General features: G+C 28.2%; 1 protein-coding gene and 1 long non-coding RNA gene across 17 annotated transcripts in view; one reads left to right on the top strand and one right to left on the bottom strand.

Annotated features, from left to right (window-relative positions):
• LOC134288463 (uncharacterized) overlaps positions 1 to 3,857 on the top strand; it is an 85,434-nt gene extending 81,577 nt beyond the window's left edge. The window contains exon 2 of the long non-coding RNA XR_009997969.1: positions 2,152 to 3,857. This is a non-coding gene — a long non-coding RNA (uncharacterized LOC134288463). The remainder of the gene's footprint in view (positions 1 to 2,151) is intronic.
• Positions 3,858 to 3,956: 99 nt separating this feature from the next.
• LOC109406026 (uncharacterized) overlaps positions 3,957 to 17,229 on the bottom strand; it is a 143,006-nt gene continuing 129,733 nt past the window's right edge. For 9 of the 16 annotated variants that reach the window (XM_062853405.1, XM_062853407.1, XM_062853406.1 and 6 more), the window contains 3 exons: positions 5,313 to 5,428; positions 5,166 to 5,282; positions 3,957 to 5,105 (listed from right to left, as the gene is read on the bottom strand). In XM_062853405.1, the coding sequence (XP_062709389.1) occupies positions 4,079 to 5,105; positions 5,166 to 5,282; positions 5,313 to 5,428 (1,260 nt within the window). In that variant the 3' untranslated portion in view covers positions 3,957 to 4,078. Of the gene's footprint in view, positions 5,106 to 5,165; positions 5,283 to 5,312; positions 5,429 to 5,529; positions 5,798 to 17,229 lie in introns of those variants that run through there. The other 7 variants (XM_062853412.1, XM_062853416.1, XM_062853417.1 and 4 more) reach the window with 6 other exon arrangements.

Genomic DNA, 17,229 nt, shown 5'->3' with positions numbered 1-17,229 from the left:
AACACATTTTAATTTTTTATTTTTTCGGTTGTAAACATATTTAACAATCGTTTTATATTTTTTCTATAATAACAACATAATTGTTGAGTTGTTAACGTAAATTAAAGTGCAATATTCGCAAACGTCGAATTTTAACGTCATATACTTTACGAAAATACCGTTAAATGAGCGGTGAATGGCGACCTCACGGTATCTTTTGTTAACTGCCAAAAGATCTTGAATCGATTAACAAATGGATAAGAAAATCAGCGAGATATACTTTGTCTAATATCTCTTAATTAGTCGATCAAATTAGCTCCGAAGTACTTGGTATTCATGGTTATGGTGCAAAAAGGACAAAAATGATATATCTACTAAGTTAATCAGTTTTGGCATTAGCTATTTATTTTCGCTGTCCGGTTCTTGCATTTTTCCCACAATATATAAATTCAAAGCTTTCATTTAACATATTGTTAGTTTTCATAAAATTCCTGTGTATTTGTAATTTGTTATTTAAAGTTTTATTGAAAACAACAATACACTTTGTCAGCATTACTTATTGAAAAAAAATTTCCCTTAGACTGGTCAAAAACTAATCCAAGATAACAAGTAAGTGAATAGATTAATAAAAAAGAATTTATTGAAATATTCTTCGTAAGATATCTCAGTAATCAAAGGTCCAATCGAAATAAAATTTCAGGGCCTTATACAAGGATATTGTAGCTTTCATTTGGTGCTTAGAGAACCCATATCGGTTGACAGATGGCTGAGATATTTATTATGGTACCCTTGGTCCAAAATCTTTCAAAAAGTTAACCTGTATTACTCCCAAGTACTCTTTGAAAGATATCTCGGTAATCAAATGTCCAATCCTAATGAAATTGTATAGGGTTCTACTAGAATGTCGTAGCTTTCATTTGGCGCCAGGGTAACCGAAATCGGTTGACAGACGGCTAAGATATTTATTATTATACAATTGGTCAAAAATCTCAAAAAGTTTAGTTGTATAAATCCTAAGTACTCTTCGAAAGATATCTCTGTAACCAAATGTCCAATCGAAATTAAATTTCTGGGTGATCTACTAGGATGCTGTAGCTTTCATTTGGAGCCAAGAGAACTTAAATCGATTGACAAACGGCCGAAATATTTATTATGATACACTTGGTGAAAAATCTTAAAAAGTTTAGAAGTATGACTCATAAGTACTCTTCGAGAGATATCTCGGTAACCAAACGTCCAATCGAAAAAAAATTCAATAGCGTTCTACTAGGATATAGTAGCTTTCATTTGCTTCCAAGAGAACTCAAATCGGTTGACAGACGGCTGAGAAACGTGCGTGACTTTTTTTTGTAACGCACATACACACACACACACATACACACATACACACATACACACACACACACATACAGACATTTGCTCAGTTCGTCGAGCTGAGTTCATTGGTATATGAGACTCGGCCCTCCGGGCCTCGGATCGAAAGTCGGTTTTTCGAGCGATATTTATACCCTTCTTATGGGTGTAAGAAGGGTAAAAAGGGTAGATGTGGTACCCTTGGTCTTCGTCTATGAGTATGTGTGTTTCGGGCAAGTCGCGAGACTGTCAACTCGGCTTCGTCAGTCTTACTCTACACCTCGTGTCAAGCAGTCGCTACCACAATGTGCACAGGACGAAAGATTTCCAGCCCCTAACCTTCAAGAGATTGAAGAGGAGGTTTTTTTTTAACTTATTCGTTTATTTGGAAGGCTCGGGCGCCACATGAGCACAACTGAGCCGAAATCTTTTGTTTTTTTTTTTTTACAATGATTTTACATTTTACAATTTATTACTGCCTTAAGCTATGTTAGTTTGGAAGAGGAGGTTGGCCGGTTGAAAACCAACAAAGCCGCTGGAGCAGATCAACTACCAAGCGAGCTTCTAAAATACGGTGGAGAAGCACTGGTGAGAGCACTACACTGGGTTATTATTAAGATTTGGGAGGAGGAAGTATTACCGGAGTAATGGATGGAAGGTACCGTGTGTCCCATAAAAAGGGCGACAAGTTGGATTGCGGGAACCATCGCGCGATCACACTACTGAGCGCTGCCTACAAGATACTCTCTCAAATTTTATGCCGCCGTCTATCACTTATTGCAAGAGAGTTCGTGGGGCAATTTCAGGATTGATTCATAGGTGAACGCGCTACAACGGACCAGATGTTCGCCATCCGCCAGGTGTTGCAGAAATGCCGCGAATACAACGTGCCCACACATCACTTGTTCATCGATTTCAAATCGGCGTATAATACAATCGATCGAGAACAGCTATGATGGCAGATTATGCACAAATACGGATTCCCGGATAAACTGATACGATTGATCAAGGCGACGATGGATCGAGTGATGTGCGTAGTTCGAGTATCAGGGACACTCTCGAGTCGCTTTGAATCTCGCAGAGGGTTACGACAAGGTGATGGTCTTTCGGGCTTGCTGTTCAACATTGCTTTAGAGGGTGTAATTAGGAAAGCGGGGATATACATTAGTGGTACAATTTTCACGAAGTCTGTTCAGCTGCTTGGTTTCGCCGATGATATTGATGTTATTGCTCGTAAATTTGAGACGATGGCGGAAACGTACATCCGACTAAAGAGTGAAGTCTTAGTACATGATGGCAAAGGGCTCCAGGGAGGAATCACCGCGCTCGGCACCCCGAATTTCTATCGACGGTGATAAAATCGAGGCGGTTGAAGAATTCGTGTACTTGGGCTCACTGGTGACCGCCGACAACGACACCAGAAGAGAGATTCAGAGGCGCATTGTGGCAGGAAATCGTACTTACTTTGAACTCCGCAGAACTCTACGATCGAATAAAGTTCGCCGTAACACGAAGTTAACTATCTACAAAACGCTGATTAGACCGGTCGTTCTCTATGGGCACGAAACATGGACCCTACGTGCAGAGGACAGGACCAACGCGTCCTTGGAGTTTTCGAACGGAAGGTGTTGCGTACCATCTACGGCGGAGTGCAGATGGTAGACAGGACTTGGAGAAAGCGAATGAACCACGAGCTGCATCAGCTGCTGAGAGAACCAACTATCGTCCATATCGCGAAAATCGGGTCACGTCATCAGGATGTCGGATAGCAACCCGACTAAAATGGTTCTCGAGAGTCATCCGACCGGCGCAAGAAAACGTGGAGCGCAGCGAGCTAGGTGGGTCAACCAAGTGGAGGACGATCTGCGGACTCTACGCAGAGTGCGGAACTGGAGTCATGGACCGAGTGGAATGGAGACGGCTACTATGTACAGCAGAGGCCACCCCGGCCTTAGCCTGATCGGTAAGGTAAGGTCATCCTCCTGCAGCTGAACGGAACGCCCACCATTTTCAACTGTCGAATCAATTTATCAAACGCAAGGAAGTAACTGCGCGTCGAAGATCCTTCTAGTATTCGAAGCTTTGGCAATTGCTTCCGTAAAACTGTCTAGCTCGCCACATACTTCTTGGCGAAGATGTCCACCAGTGCCTTTCACATCGCCTTTGGTCGTTTGTTTCTCCCAAACTATCTCCAGACTCTTGTCCAAGATGAAGCTGACTAGTGAGGACTTGACCTTCCGGTCCATCTTGAGAAGCTTTCTCCGTTCCTCTGCGGCGACTGGCGCATCTTCTTCAAGCGCATCCGAAACTTCATCCGGAACTGCCAGTTCGCGAAATTGTCCCCATTCTGTTGAGGTATTCCGGAATTCTCTTTAAACGAGGTGCCCACAACCTGAAGAGATTTTGCATCCGGGTCTCGAAATGAAACGCTGACAAGCAAACACACAAACTAAAGCGACAATCGTTCGCTGCTGTCTTCGAGTGTGGAGGAAAATGGAAAGTGGAAATCCAGGAGCCCTGATTACTGATACTGTAGTCTAACTAAGCTCGCATCTCGAACATTCAGAAATGTCCGAACTAAGTCCGAACGGCGTTTTCGGAAACCAATGATACTAGCAAATGGATGATAATAGAAAAGTATAAAATATATAGTGAATTCATGTCACGTTAAACAAGATTTTCTTACACTCTACGCTAGGGCATGCTCAGCTTTCAGCTGCATGCTACTAGTATTATACCATAGTTATCAGTCAATCCGGAAAACGTTTTCCGTCAGTCGCACCACCAGCGGATTCAGCGTGTTCGGTTGCAGCTCCTTGCGCCACAAGCCCTTCAAAATGTCCTCGGCGATCGAGGTGGCACTGCGATCCTGCTCGACAACCTGCTCCGGCTGCCGGGAGATATCAATGGTGAAGAATATCATCGCCTTGTGGACCAACGGCTCGTACGTGTCGCAAATGGTGAAGAATATCTTGGCCGCCGTTGGGGGCACTTGGTCTAGATCCCGCACCACAAGGATCTTTTTCGATTTCAGCTCTTCCCGGTGCCGATCTAGGACGTTTCCGTAGTCCTCGGCGATTTCGGTTGATTTGAAGTCGTTGCTCGTGCGCCAGATGGCTCCCTTGCTGCCGAAACAATCGATGGCAATGCGAGTGACGTCGTCTAGGAGCATTTCACCCACGCTGGAGGAATTGTACAAGAAGATGAAAGTGGCCGGCTCGCCCGGGTCCTGGTTGAGGGATAGATTGACGCCCACGATCAAAGTGGACCACAACCCGTCGTCCATCTTGGGATACTTGGAGCGAAGTTGGAGAAAATTTTCGCAACTGGATCCTGTTTGCTTGAGGGAATTTGAGCCATACCATGCCCCAATGGCATAATATGCCCCAATGGCAACAATTACAATCACCAAGGGGATTCCAAAGTATACCCAGAGATTGCTGTTTTTGTGGGTCACATCTTTTTTCACCTGCGGAATCGCCTTCAATTGTGGAGATCCTGTTATTTTGGAGGAATCTGCTTCACGTTCCGTAAATTCATTTTTATCATGCTCGATGTCTTCATCCTCATCGGTAAGATTTGCTAGTTGACTTGAATTTAAGGCTGATTGTGGCAAGCTGTCGTTGCCGGTTGGTGTGTGGGATCTGGCCGGTGGAATAGCGCCGCATTTCGAACACAAGTATTGATTTTTAACTTCCATCCAACGTTTTTCAACATTTGGGTTCAAGTTATCATCACAAGGGCAGCATTGCTTTGGCGGGCTTTTGGTTGACCTGAAAATACGATAATCATTAGAAACCTGGTAAACGTCGTCAAATGAAAATTTCACAAACCTTTTCGAAGAGCCTGGGATATCATTGGGCTTGGTAATCGAAGTGGCTTCATCTTCATTCTGCTTTGGCGGAGTTTGGGACTCCATTCTTCTGGTTCTCACGCCGGTTGACCTTAAACTAGGATAATCATTAAATAACTTCACAAACCTTTCTGAAGAGCATGCGATATACTTGCGCTTGGAAACCGAAGTGGCTTCATCTTGTTCATGCTGTACACGTTGATACCTCTCCAGCTTCTTCCTGGCCGTCGGCCCGGGGAAGGGCTATCGAAAAATAAACAACATTAAATTAGGTATTAGCCATCACAATATGCTAGTTTTCTCGTCGAATCGAGTAATTAGTCGTTTGACAAGAGCTACATCACCTCCGATGCTTTGTCTTGGGATTCTTCCATCAGTCTACAAACCACAAATCCTAATCATAAATAAAGTACGCAAGGAACACAAATATTTACAAATCAGAGCAAACGGTAAATAAAATTAGATTAAATTTTGATAGCAAAATCGATGCACTTCCACCAAACGCGAACACTGACAGCTGACGAGTGATGGTGATGGAATCTAAATGAGGGGCCCATCTGCAAAGGGGTGTAAGTGACCATTTTTGTCGATTTTGAGCTGAGCATTACCAAAAAATTCTTCACACTCAGCGAAAAAAACTAGCGAAATTCATCGAAATACCTTATGAAAATTTGCTATAACTAATTCTTATGGATGGCATAAGAATGCCTTATCAAAATTGATCGTGCTTGCTATGACAAATTTCATAAGATAGACTCATGAAAATAACAAAAAAATCTTAAAATGATGCAGACTGGATTCGATCCATGAACGTCGGGATCACCGAGCCCGTGTTTTATCCACACGGCTACCGACGCTTGAGAATACCATGTTGCTAAACATGAATAAAAGCCAAGCTGTGAGACGATTTTACGTCATAGAGTGACCTTATGAAATTCATCCGAATCATTATGAATTATTTAAAGGCCGTTTCATAAGTTGGGCCTTATGGAAATCTTAAGGTTATTTGGCTGAGTGCACATTTCAAGCTTTCGGGAATTTTTGAGGATTTGAAAAATTACAACAAATCGGTGAAAATTAGGTGGATTTTGAAACTTCGACTCATACCTTTTGTTGGAATGAAATAAAAGGATAAAAAAACATTAAACCTCATTCACTCGAAAGTGTGTTTTTGTCACTTACGCCCCTTTGTTTCTAACCCCCTCAAATCGAGAAAAAATAAAATCTATAAACAGGATTCTATCCCCGCAAGTCGAAAGGCATCGAAATCGCTGTGCGCGTTGTTCAAAATACACTGCACCGAAACGACCACGGGCGACTCTCGAATGCGATGTTTTTTTTTTTTTTTTATTTGATGCTATAGCTGGCCCGGCAAACTTTCCCGCATAGTAAAAAACAACTTGACATATAGTTCGAACGTTATGTTAGTTTTTTGTAATATTGTTAACATTAGAGTTAATGTTACTCTATAGTTTAACAATATTGATATCGATCATCGAAAATATACAAAACCAATTTTCAACCATCTCTCAAACTATTGATGTCTAGGAAATTGTTCATTTATAATTTCTAGCGGTTTATGCCAAGATAGCTTGCAACGGAAAACACTAAAAAATGGTCACCACAGAGTCACACAATCGGTTACCGTATGAAATATAATTCGAAGATAATTGTTTATGATCCCGAAAACAAATCAATGATGATGTCACGCACACTTTTGAGAAGATTATTGTTATATATTAAAAGGATTGTTTCTGTTACTGTTAAAAAGTTTAGTGTGTGTGATAGAAGGTCTTGCATACCTACACGCTAACCCTCAGATACCCAGATTGATGTCAAAGCGACCCAGACTGAGCAAAACTGCAGTTACTCTAAACTGAGTACACGCTAACCCTCAGATACCCAGATTGATGTCAAAGCGACCCAGACTGAGCAAAACTGCAGTTACTCTAAACTGAGTAAAGGCCCCTTTACTCAAATCTGGGTTACCGATGTTGGTGGCAAAATCTGGGTAAACGATACCCAGCTCCTCCGGGGCCTTGATTTTGTTAATTTATTTCCAAATTAGATTTTGATTAAAAAGCTCTCAGTTGCCACGTGCTATTCACTGGAAAACAGTTCCCCTCAGTTCACAGCCACACATCGCATACGTCGGACGCGCTTTTTTGATTCCTCTTTTGCTATCGATCACTGCTGGTGTAAAATGTACGGTGTGCGGAAGAATACCTTAGTGATCGATTTTAGTGTCTTACCAATTCGTCCTGATATTGGAAAGGTGCAGTCTTTTTTGGAGAAAGATATAAAACTCCAATATGCGGACGTCAGGAGCATACAGCTGCATCATTTACGCAACTGTGTGCTCATCGAAATGGTTTCCTGCGAGATCGCTTTTCGCTACCAGTCAGACCACAATCTGAAGCGAACAATGCTTTGTAATAACAAAGAGTTTCGTATCCCGGCCCAGCACGGAGGAAGTTAGGCGTTCGACAATGTTAGGCATTTGTTAGTTATGTTGCTCATCGAAAAATTTTCGAGAGCATAAATCATAACCCCGAATTTATGCTGAATGTTCGATTTTTTCGCGCGTCATTGACAGTTGAGCAAATGGCAGTGGAAAAAAACTTTGTTAGTTGCGGCAGCTTAAAGATCGCGTTCGTCGGTCGAGAAAATGAGAAAAATTTGCGCGTCTCAATTAGTTTAAACTCGTAGGAACCATTTCAGTCATTCCGTCGTCCAACCCGTCAGTTCCTCGTCGCTGCTGCTGGCCAATAAGTTCGGTTCGTTCTCTTCGCACTGTCGTCGGAACCAGTCATCACCAAAAAAGTGTCCGATTCCGTTAAGTTTGGCCTCATCGTGTCGGTGAGTCACTTTAATTCAATTTCAATTCAGTTTTAATTTAATGTAGATTTAATTTCAATTTAATTTTAATTAATTTTAATTTAATTTCAATTTAATTTTAATTTAATTTTAATTTAATTTTAATTTAATTTTAATTTAATTTTAATTTAATTTTAATTTAATTTTAATTTAATTTTAATTTAATTTTAATTTAATTTTAATTTAATTTTAATTTAATTTCAATTTAATTTCAATTTAATTTCAATTTAGTTTTAATTTAATTTTAATTTAATTTTAATTTAATTTTAATTTAATTTTAATTTAATTTTAATTTAATTTTAATTTAATTTTAATTTAATTTTAATTTAATTTTAATTTAATTTTAATTTAATTTTAATTTAATTTTAATTTAATTTTAATTTAATTTTAATTTAATTTTAATTTAATTTTAATTTAATTTTAATTTAATTTTAATTTAATTTTAATTTAATTTTAATTTAATTTTAATTTAATTTTAATTTAATTTTAATTTAATTTTAATTTAATTTTAATTTAATTTTAATTTAATTTTAATTTAATTTTAATTTATTTTAATTTAATTTTAATTTAATTTTAATTTAATTTTAATTTAATTTTAATTTAATTTTAATTTAATTTTAATTTAATTTTAATTTAATTTTAATTTAATTTTAATTTAATTTTAATTTAATTTTAATTTAATTTTAATTTAATTTTAATTTAATTTTAATTTAATTTTAATTTAATTTTAATTTAATTTTAATTTAATTTTAATTTAATTTTAATTTAATTTTAATTTAATTTTAATTTAATTTTAATTTAATTTTAATTTAATTTTAATTTAATTTTAATTTAATTTTAATTTAATTTTAATTTAATTTTAATTTAATTTTAATTTAATTTTAATTTAATTTTAATTTAATTTTAATTTAATTTTAATTTAATTTTAATTTAATTTTAATTTAATTTTAATTTAATTTTAATTTAATTTTAATTTAATTTTAATTTAATTTTAATTTAATTTTAATTTAATTTTAATTTAATTTTAATTTAATTTTAATTTAATTTTAATTTAATTTTAATTTAATTTTAATTTAATTTTAATTTAATTTTAATTTAATTTTAATTTAATTTTAATTTAATTTTAATTTAATTTTAATTTAATTTTAATTTAATTTTAATTTAATTTTAATTTAATTTTAATTTAATTTTAATTTAATTTTAATTTAATTTTAATTTAATTTTAATTTAATTTTAATTTAATTTTAATTTAATTTTAATTTAATTTTAATTTAATTTTAATTTAATTTTAATTTAATTTTAATTTAATTTTAATTTAATTTTAATTTAATTTTAATTTAATTTTAATTTAATTTTAATTTAATTTTAATTTAATTTTAATTTAATTTTAATTTAATTTTAATTTAATTTTAATTTAATTTTAATTTAATTTTAATTTAATTTTAATTTAATTTTAATTTAATTTTAATTTAATTTTAATTTAATTTTAATTTAATTTTAATTTAATTTTAATTTAATTTTAATTTAATTTTAATTTAATTTTAATTTAATTTTAATTTAATTTTAATTTAATTTTAATTTAATTTTAATTTAATTTTAATTTAATTTTAATTTAATTTTAATTTAATTTTAATTTAATTTTAATTTAATTTTAATTTAATTTTAATTTAATTTTAATTTAATTTTAATTTAATTTTAATTTAATTTTAATTTAATTTTAATTTAATTTTAATTTAATTTTAATTTAATTTTAATTTAATTTTAATTTAATTTTAATTTAATTTTAATTTAATTTTAATTTAATTTTAATTTAATTTTAATTTAATTTTAATTTAATTTTAATTTAATTTTAATTTAATTTTAATTTAATTTTAATTTAATTTTAATTTAATTTTAATTTAATTTTAATTTAATTTTAATTTAATTTTAATTTAATTTTAATTTAATTTTAATTTAATTTTAATTTAATTTTAATTTAATTTTAATTTAATTTTAATTTAATTTTAATTTAATTTTAATTTAATTTTAATTTAATTTTAATTTAATTTTAATTTAATTTTAATTTAATTTTAATTTAATTTTAATTTAATTTTAATTTAATTTTAATTTAATTTTAATTTAATTTTAATTTAATTTTAATTTAATTTTAATTTAATTTTAATTTAATTTTAATTTAATTTTAATTTAATTTTAATTTAATTTTAATTTAATTTTAATTTAATTTTAATTTAATTTTAATTTAATTTTAATTTAATTTTAATTTAATTTTAATTTAATTTTAATTTAATTTTAATTTAATTTTAATTTAATTTTAATTTAATTTTAATTTAATTTTAATTTAATTTTAATTTAATTTTAATTTAATTTTAATTTAATTTTAATTTAATTTTAATTTAATTTTAATTTAATTTTAATTTAATTTTAATTTAATTTTAATTTAATTTTAATTTAATTTTAATTTAATTTTAATTTAATTTTAATTTAATTTTAATTTAATTTTAATTTAATTTTAATTTAATTTTAATTTAATTTTAATTTAATTTTAATTTAATTTTAATTTAATTTTAATTTAATTTTAATTTAATTTTAATTTAATTTTAATTTAATTTTAATTTAATTTTAATTTAATTTTAATTTAATTTTAATTTAATTTTAATTTAATTTTAATTTAATTTTAATTTAATTTTAATTTAATTTTAATTTAATTTTAATTTAATTTTAATTTAATTTTAATTTAATTTTAATTTAATTTTAATTTAATTTTAATTTAATTTTAATTTAATTTTAATTTAATTTTAATTTAATTTTAATTTAATTTTAATTTAATTTTAATTTAATTTTAATTTAATTTTAATTTAATTTTAATTTAATTTTAATTTAATTTTAATTTAATTTTAATTTAATTTTAATTTAATTTTAATTTAATTTTAATTTAATTTTAATTTAATTTTAATTTAATTTTAATTTAATTTTAATTTAATTTTAATTTAATTTTAATTTAATTTTAATTTAATTTTAATTTAATTTTAATTTAATTTTAATTTAATTTTAATTTAATTTTAATTTAATTTTAATTTAATTTTAATTTAATTTTAATTTAATTTTAATTTAATTTTAATTTACAGTAAAACCTCCATGAGTCGATATTGAAGGGACCATCGACTCAAGGAAATATCGAGTAGTGGAACAAAAATCCTTTGAGATGCATTTTGGGGGGACCATCATAGTAACCCAGAAATTATTTTTCAGTATGGAAAAATTTACCTCCATGAGTCGATATCGAGTCAAGGAACATCGACTCATGGAGGTTCGACTGTAATTTTAATTTAATTTTAATTTAATTTTAATTTAATTTTAATTTAATTTTAATTTAATTTTAATTTAATTTTAATTTAATTTTAATTTAATTTTAATTTAATTTTAATTTAATTTTAATTTAATTTTAATTTAATTTTAATTTAATTTTAATTTAATTTTAATTTAATTTTAATTTAATTTTAATTTAATTTTAATTTAATTTTAATTTAATTTTAATTTAATTTTAATTTAATTTTAATTTAATTTTAATTTAATTTTAATTTAATTTTAATTTAATTTTAATTTAATTTTAATTTAATTTTAATTTAATTTTAATTTAATTTTAATTTAATTTTAATTTAATTTTAATTTAATTTTAATTTAATTTTAATTTAATTTTAATTTAATTTTAATTTAATTTTAATTTAATTTTAATTTAATTTTAATTTAATTTTAATTTAATTTTAATTTAATTTTAATTTAATTTTAATTTAATTTTAATTTAATTTTAATTTAATTTTAATTTAATTTTAATTTAATTTTAATTTAATTTTAATTTAATTTTAATTTAATTTTAATTTAATTTTAATTTAATTTTAATTTAATTTTAATTTAATTTTAATTTAATTTTAATTTAATTTTAATTTAATTTTAATTTAATTTTAATTTAATTTTAATTTAATTTTAATTTAATTTTAATTTAATTTTAATTTAATTTTAATTTAATTTTAATTTAATTTTAATTTAATTTTAATTTAATTTTAATTTAATTTTAATTTAATTTTAATTTAATTTTAATTTAATTTTAATTTAATTTTAATTTAATTTTAATTTAATTTTAATTTAATTTTAATTTAATTTTAATTTAATTTTAATTTAATTTTAATTTAATTTTAATTTAATTTTAATTTAATTTTAATTTAATTTTAATTTAATTTTAATTTAATTTTAATTTAATTTTAATTTAATTTTAATTTAATTTTAATTTAATTTTAATTTAATTTTAATTTAATTTTAATTGAATTTTAATTTAATTTTAATTTAATTTTAATTTAATTTTAATTTAATTTTAATTTAATTTTAATTTAATTTTAATTTAATTTTAATTTAATTTTAATTTAATTTTAATTTAATTTTAATTTAATTTTAATTTAATTTTAATTTAATTTTAATTTAATTTTAATTTAATTTTAATTTAATTTTAATTTAATTTTAATTTAATTTTAATTTAATTTTAATTTAATTTTAATTTAATTTTAATTTAATTTTAATTTAATTTTAATTTAATTTTAATTTAATTTTAATTTAATTTTAATTTAATTTTAATTTAATTTTAATTTAATTTTCATTTAATTTTAATTTAATTTTAATTTAATTTTAATTTAATTTTAATTTAATTTTAATTTAATTTTAATTTAATTTTAATTTAATTTTAATTTAATTTTAATTTAATTTTAATTTAATTTTAATTTAATTTTAATTTAATTTTAATTTAATTTTAATTTAATTTTAATTTAATTTTAATTTAATTTTAATTTAATTTTAATTTAATTTTAATTTAATTTTAATTTAATTTTAATTTAATTTTAATTTAATTTTAATTTAATTTTAATTTAATTTTAATTTAATTTTAATTTAATTTTAATTTAATTTTAATTTAATTTTAATTTAATTTTAATTTAATTTTAATTTAAGTTTAATTTAATTTTAATTTAATTTTAATTTAATTTTAATTTAATTTTAATTTAATTTTAATTTAATTTTAATTTAATTTCAATTTAATTTATAATTTTAATTTAATTTTAATTTAATTTTAATTTAATTTTAATTTAATTTTAATTTAATTTTAATTTAATTTTAATTTAATTTTATTTGAATTTAATTTGTTTGAAATTAAAGTTTAAAAACAAATACATAAAAATTAAAATTAAAATTAAATTTAAATTTATGTAATTTTATGTAAAATTAAAATTAAAATTAAAATTAAAATTAAAATAAAATTAAAATTAAAATTAAAATTAAAATTAAAATTGAAATTAAAATTAAAATTAAAATTAAAATTAAAATTAAAATTAAAATTAAAATTAAAATTAAAATTAAAATTAAAATTAAAATTAATATTAATATTAAAATTAAAATTAAAATTAAAATTAAAATTAAAATTAAAATTAAAATTAAAATTAAAATTAAAATTAAAATTAAAATTAAAATTAAAATTAAAATTAAAATTAAAATTAAAATTAAAATTAAAATTAAAATTAAAATTAAAATTAAAATTAAAATTAAAATTAAAATTAAAATTAAAATTAAAATTAAAATTAAAATTAAAATTAAAATTAAAATTAAAATTAAAATTAAAATTAAAATTAAAATTAAAATTAAAATTAAAATTAAAATTAAAATTAAAATTAAAATTAAAATTAAAATTAAAATTAAAATTAAAATTAAAATTAAAATTAAAATTAAAATTAAAATTAAAATTAAAATTAAAATTAAAATTAAAATTAAAATTAAAATTAAAATTAAAATTAAAATTAAAATTAAAATTAAAATTAAAATTAAAATTAAAATTAAAATTAAAATTAAAATTAAAATTAAAATTAAAATTAAAATTAAAATTAAAATTAAAATTAAAATTAAAATTAAAATTAAAATTAAAATTAAAATTAAAATTAAAATTAAAATTAAAATTAAAATTAAAATTAAAATTAAAATTAAAAAATTAAAATTAAATTTAAATTTAAATTAAATAAAAATTTAAATTTAAATTTAAATTGAATAAAAATTTAAATTTGAATTTAAATAAAATAAAAAAATAAAATTAAAACAGGCTCCGATTTTTTTTTATTAAATATGTATCGTCCAGCTTTCATTCGAGGCAGAAGTGCGGTTGTAGTAGTGAACGCCGATAAAAGTTCACTACTACAATCACACTTCTTGCTCGGATGACAGCTGGAATGAAAACAAGCAGCATAAAATCTATGCCTAACATTCGTCTAACAGCCCATACTAAAACATGTCTAACGTTAGTCTAATGTTAGACTAACAAACATGTTTCGAATTTGCAACATGTCTAACAAAAGTGTGTCATATCTGTCTAATTTTAGACTAACATTAGGCAAAAGTGAGACAAAAAGTTAGCCTAACATGCTGGCCAGTTAGTCTCACATTAGGCTAATGTTAGGCTAACCCTCCGTACTGGGGGTGTACGTCGATTGCGATGCGGTAAACGTTAGAGTGCTCGATTTGTCTCCGTCGATCAGCGATGCAGCCATCTGCGAAAATATGCTGCAGTTTGGGGAGGTAATTTCCATAAGGGACGAGAAATGGAAACATTATTTCCCCGGCATGTCGAACGGCGTGCGTGTGCTGCGAATAAACTTATTCCGAGATATCCCTTCGGTCATCACCATACAAAACGAGAAGACTATGGTTGTCTACCCTAATCAGCCGAAATCATCTGGATCGTCGCAGCCCGGCGGGATGTGCTCGGAGCCCCACTCCCAAAACGAAACCTTATCAGCAACATCACCAGCTTTGTCTTCTCCCGACGGTTTGTTCAAGCAAACAGACTTTCCACCGATAAACAATCAGCAGAAAAAATCTTCATCGCGCATACCAAATGCATCATCGGGCGTACCTATTGCTGAAGAAGCAAAACACAATGACGACGACTGGACTGATGTTGATGACAATGAATCGAGCTCATCGACGGACTACAACGTGGTCACACACAAGCGACGACGGACGAAAAAACAGGAGGCAAGCGAAACCAAGAAAGCATGTAACAACCAGTGTTCCCCAAACACGGGCCATGTAGTTGAGCGCATTATCGACACTTTTTTGAAAGAAAAAGTTTCAACGATGAAAAACAAGAAAGGATAAGTTTTTTTTAATTATATTTTGTATAATTAGTCACGAGTTTCGGCTCTGTAAAGCTGTTCACGGCGATTGAGCCTTTAAATAAATAGACTGGTTAAAAAAAAAAAAAAAAACAGTTCCCCGGAAAAATTCCACTATTTTCCCGTCATTTATCGGCATATTTTTCGCGAAAACATTCATAGCTTCCAGCGTTCTCCTGACCGCCGCCATATTCTCAAGCCGAAAAGTGACAAAGTGCCGATTACCCAGATCTTTACCCAAATTCAGCGAATGTGGGTTTTCGGGTTACCCGGATTTTGACAACTGCTAACAACATAAAAATCCGGGTCGAATCGACCCAGTCGATGGGTAGTTTCAGGTTAGCGTGTACGGTTGATTTGGATGATCTAGCACATAGGTTCCCAAACTTTTTGGGTGCGCGACCCCCTTTTGCCAGTATACGTGCTTTCGGCGACCCACCATAGAAATTCCCTCATTTGTTGTCTGTTACAGTTAATTATTCAACACTCCCTAGCGACCCCCTGGATAAAGGCCGGTGACCCCCCTGGGGGATCGCGACCCACAGTTTGGGAAACCATGATCTAGCACAATTGTTTTGATGTGAAAACCTCGCCAGCAGCTTGAGCACCGTCGTCACTTTCCTCCTCGAGCGAAGTATCAACACAGCTATCAAAATCCTCTGGTTCGGTACCTTCATCTAGATTTGCTTCATCCTGAACGCCGTTCTCGCTGTGAAGCTCTTCCTGCTCATCTTCACTCGCATTCGATCCTACCGGAAGATGAACCGCCGTTGTCTTCGATCGCTGGTTCTCACTTGTCCCCACTTTGGCATTCTCATCAACGATTACATCGCGAACGGTGACAATCCGCCTTTCTTTTGGGTTCCAGATGCGATACCCATTTGCCCCGTAGCCCACAAAAATACCTTTCCAGCTCTTTTTGTCCAACTTCTTCCGAGTTTCCTTGGGTATGTGACAATAAGCCGGGGAACCGAAAACTTTTAACTTTGAAACATCCGGTCGCTTACCATTCCACATCTCCGACGGTGTCACGTTTTGGCTAATCGCACTGGCCTAGAAATCCTCTACATAGAGATGAGCGGAAGTTACATACGTCGATTCGGCAACGCTGATTGTTTTGTTTACAACAGCTGCCAACACTTGCTACAAAGCTAGATGTTCAAACTTTGTGCGTGACTTCGTTGTGGTTCAAGTTGTTTTGTTTACATTTTCTAATTATGGTAGTATTTTTTTTCAAAATTTTGTTGAAATAGCGGAGCAATCGAAGAAATCTGAAATTTATTGCTAAAGTGTTACGCTAATCATATCGGCAGAAGTGAAGCAAGAAGCAGCAATGGAAGTATTTTCGACAAGTGCAGCAACAAGAGTGTCGTCATAAGCATGAGCTTTTGAAAGCAGAATTAATTATTTTTTATCTTTTTGCTAAACTTACATATGCCGCCAATTTATCGATATTAAAAATAAATAATTTAAATTTATTTAGTTCCGATTGCAATACCGTTCAAACGACGCCTTCCTACGAACGATAAGCATGTTCATTTGGCTCACACTTTGACAGTTTTCTCTGCACGATTGGCTTACAATGGCCGCTTCCGCAGATCTCTATAATGTAGGATTACTACACTGGCCGGGCTCCTGTTCGCTAAAAATGCCGCAGTTTCAATCGCTTCTCCCCAGAAAACCTTGTCCACACCGGAGTCGAACAACATCGAACGGGCCTTCTCCACTAACGTTCGATTCATCCGTTCGCTTACTCCGTTTTGCTCGGGTGAATAAGGAACGGTGAACTCATCTTGATCCCGTGCTGCCGGCAGAACGATCGCATCTCTTTGCCGACATACTCGCCACCGTTGTCCGAACGCAGGCGGGAAATCTTGCATCCAAACTTGGCCACTGCTTGCGCCGCGTAGTCCCTAAAGCAGCTGGCAACCTCATCCTTTGACTTGATCAAATACACAACAGTGAATC

Source organism: Aedes albopictus, chromosome 2, assembly GCF_035046485.1.
Source record: "Aedes albopictus strain Foshan chromosome 2, AalbF5, whole genome shotgun sequence".
In the NCBI taxonomy this organism is placed as follows: Eukaryota; Metazoa; Arthropoda; class Insecta; order Diptera; family Culicidae; genus Aedes; species Aedes albopictus.
The sequence above is the reverse complement of the archived record's forward strand: the minus strand, read 5'-3'. Positions and strand labels throughout refer to the sequence as shown.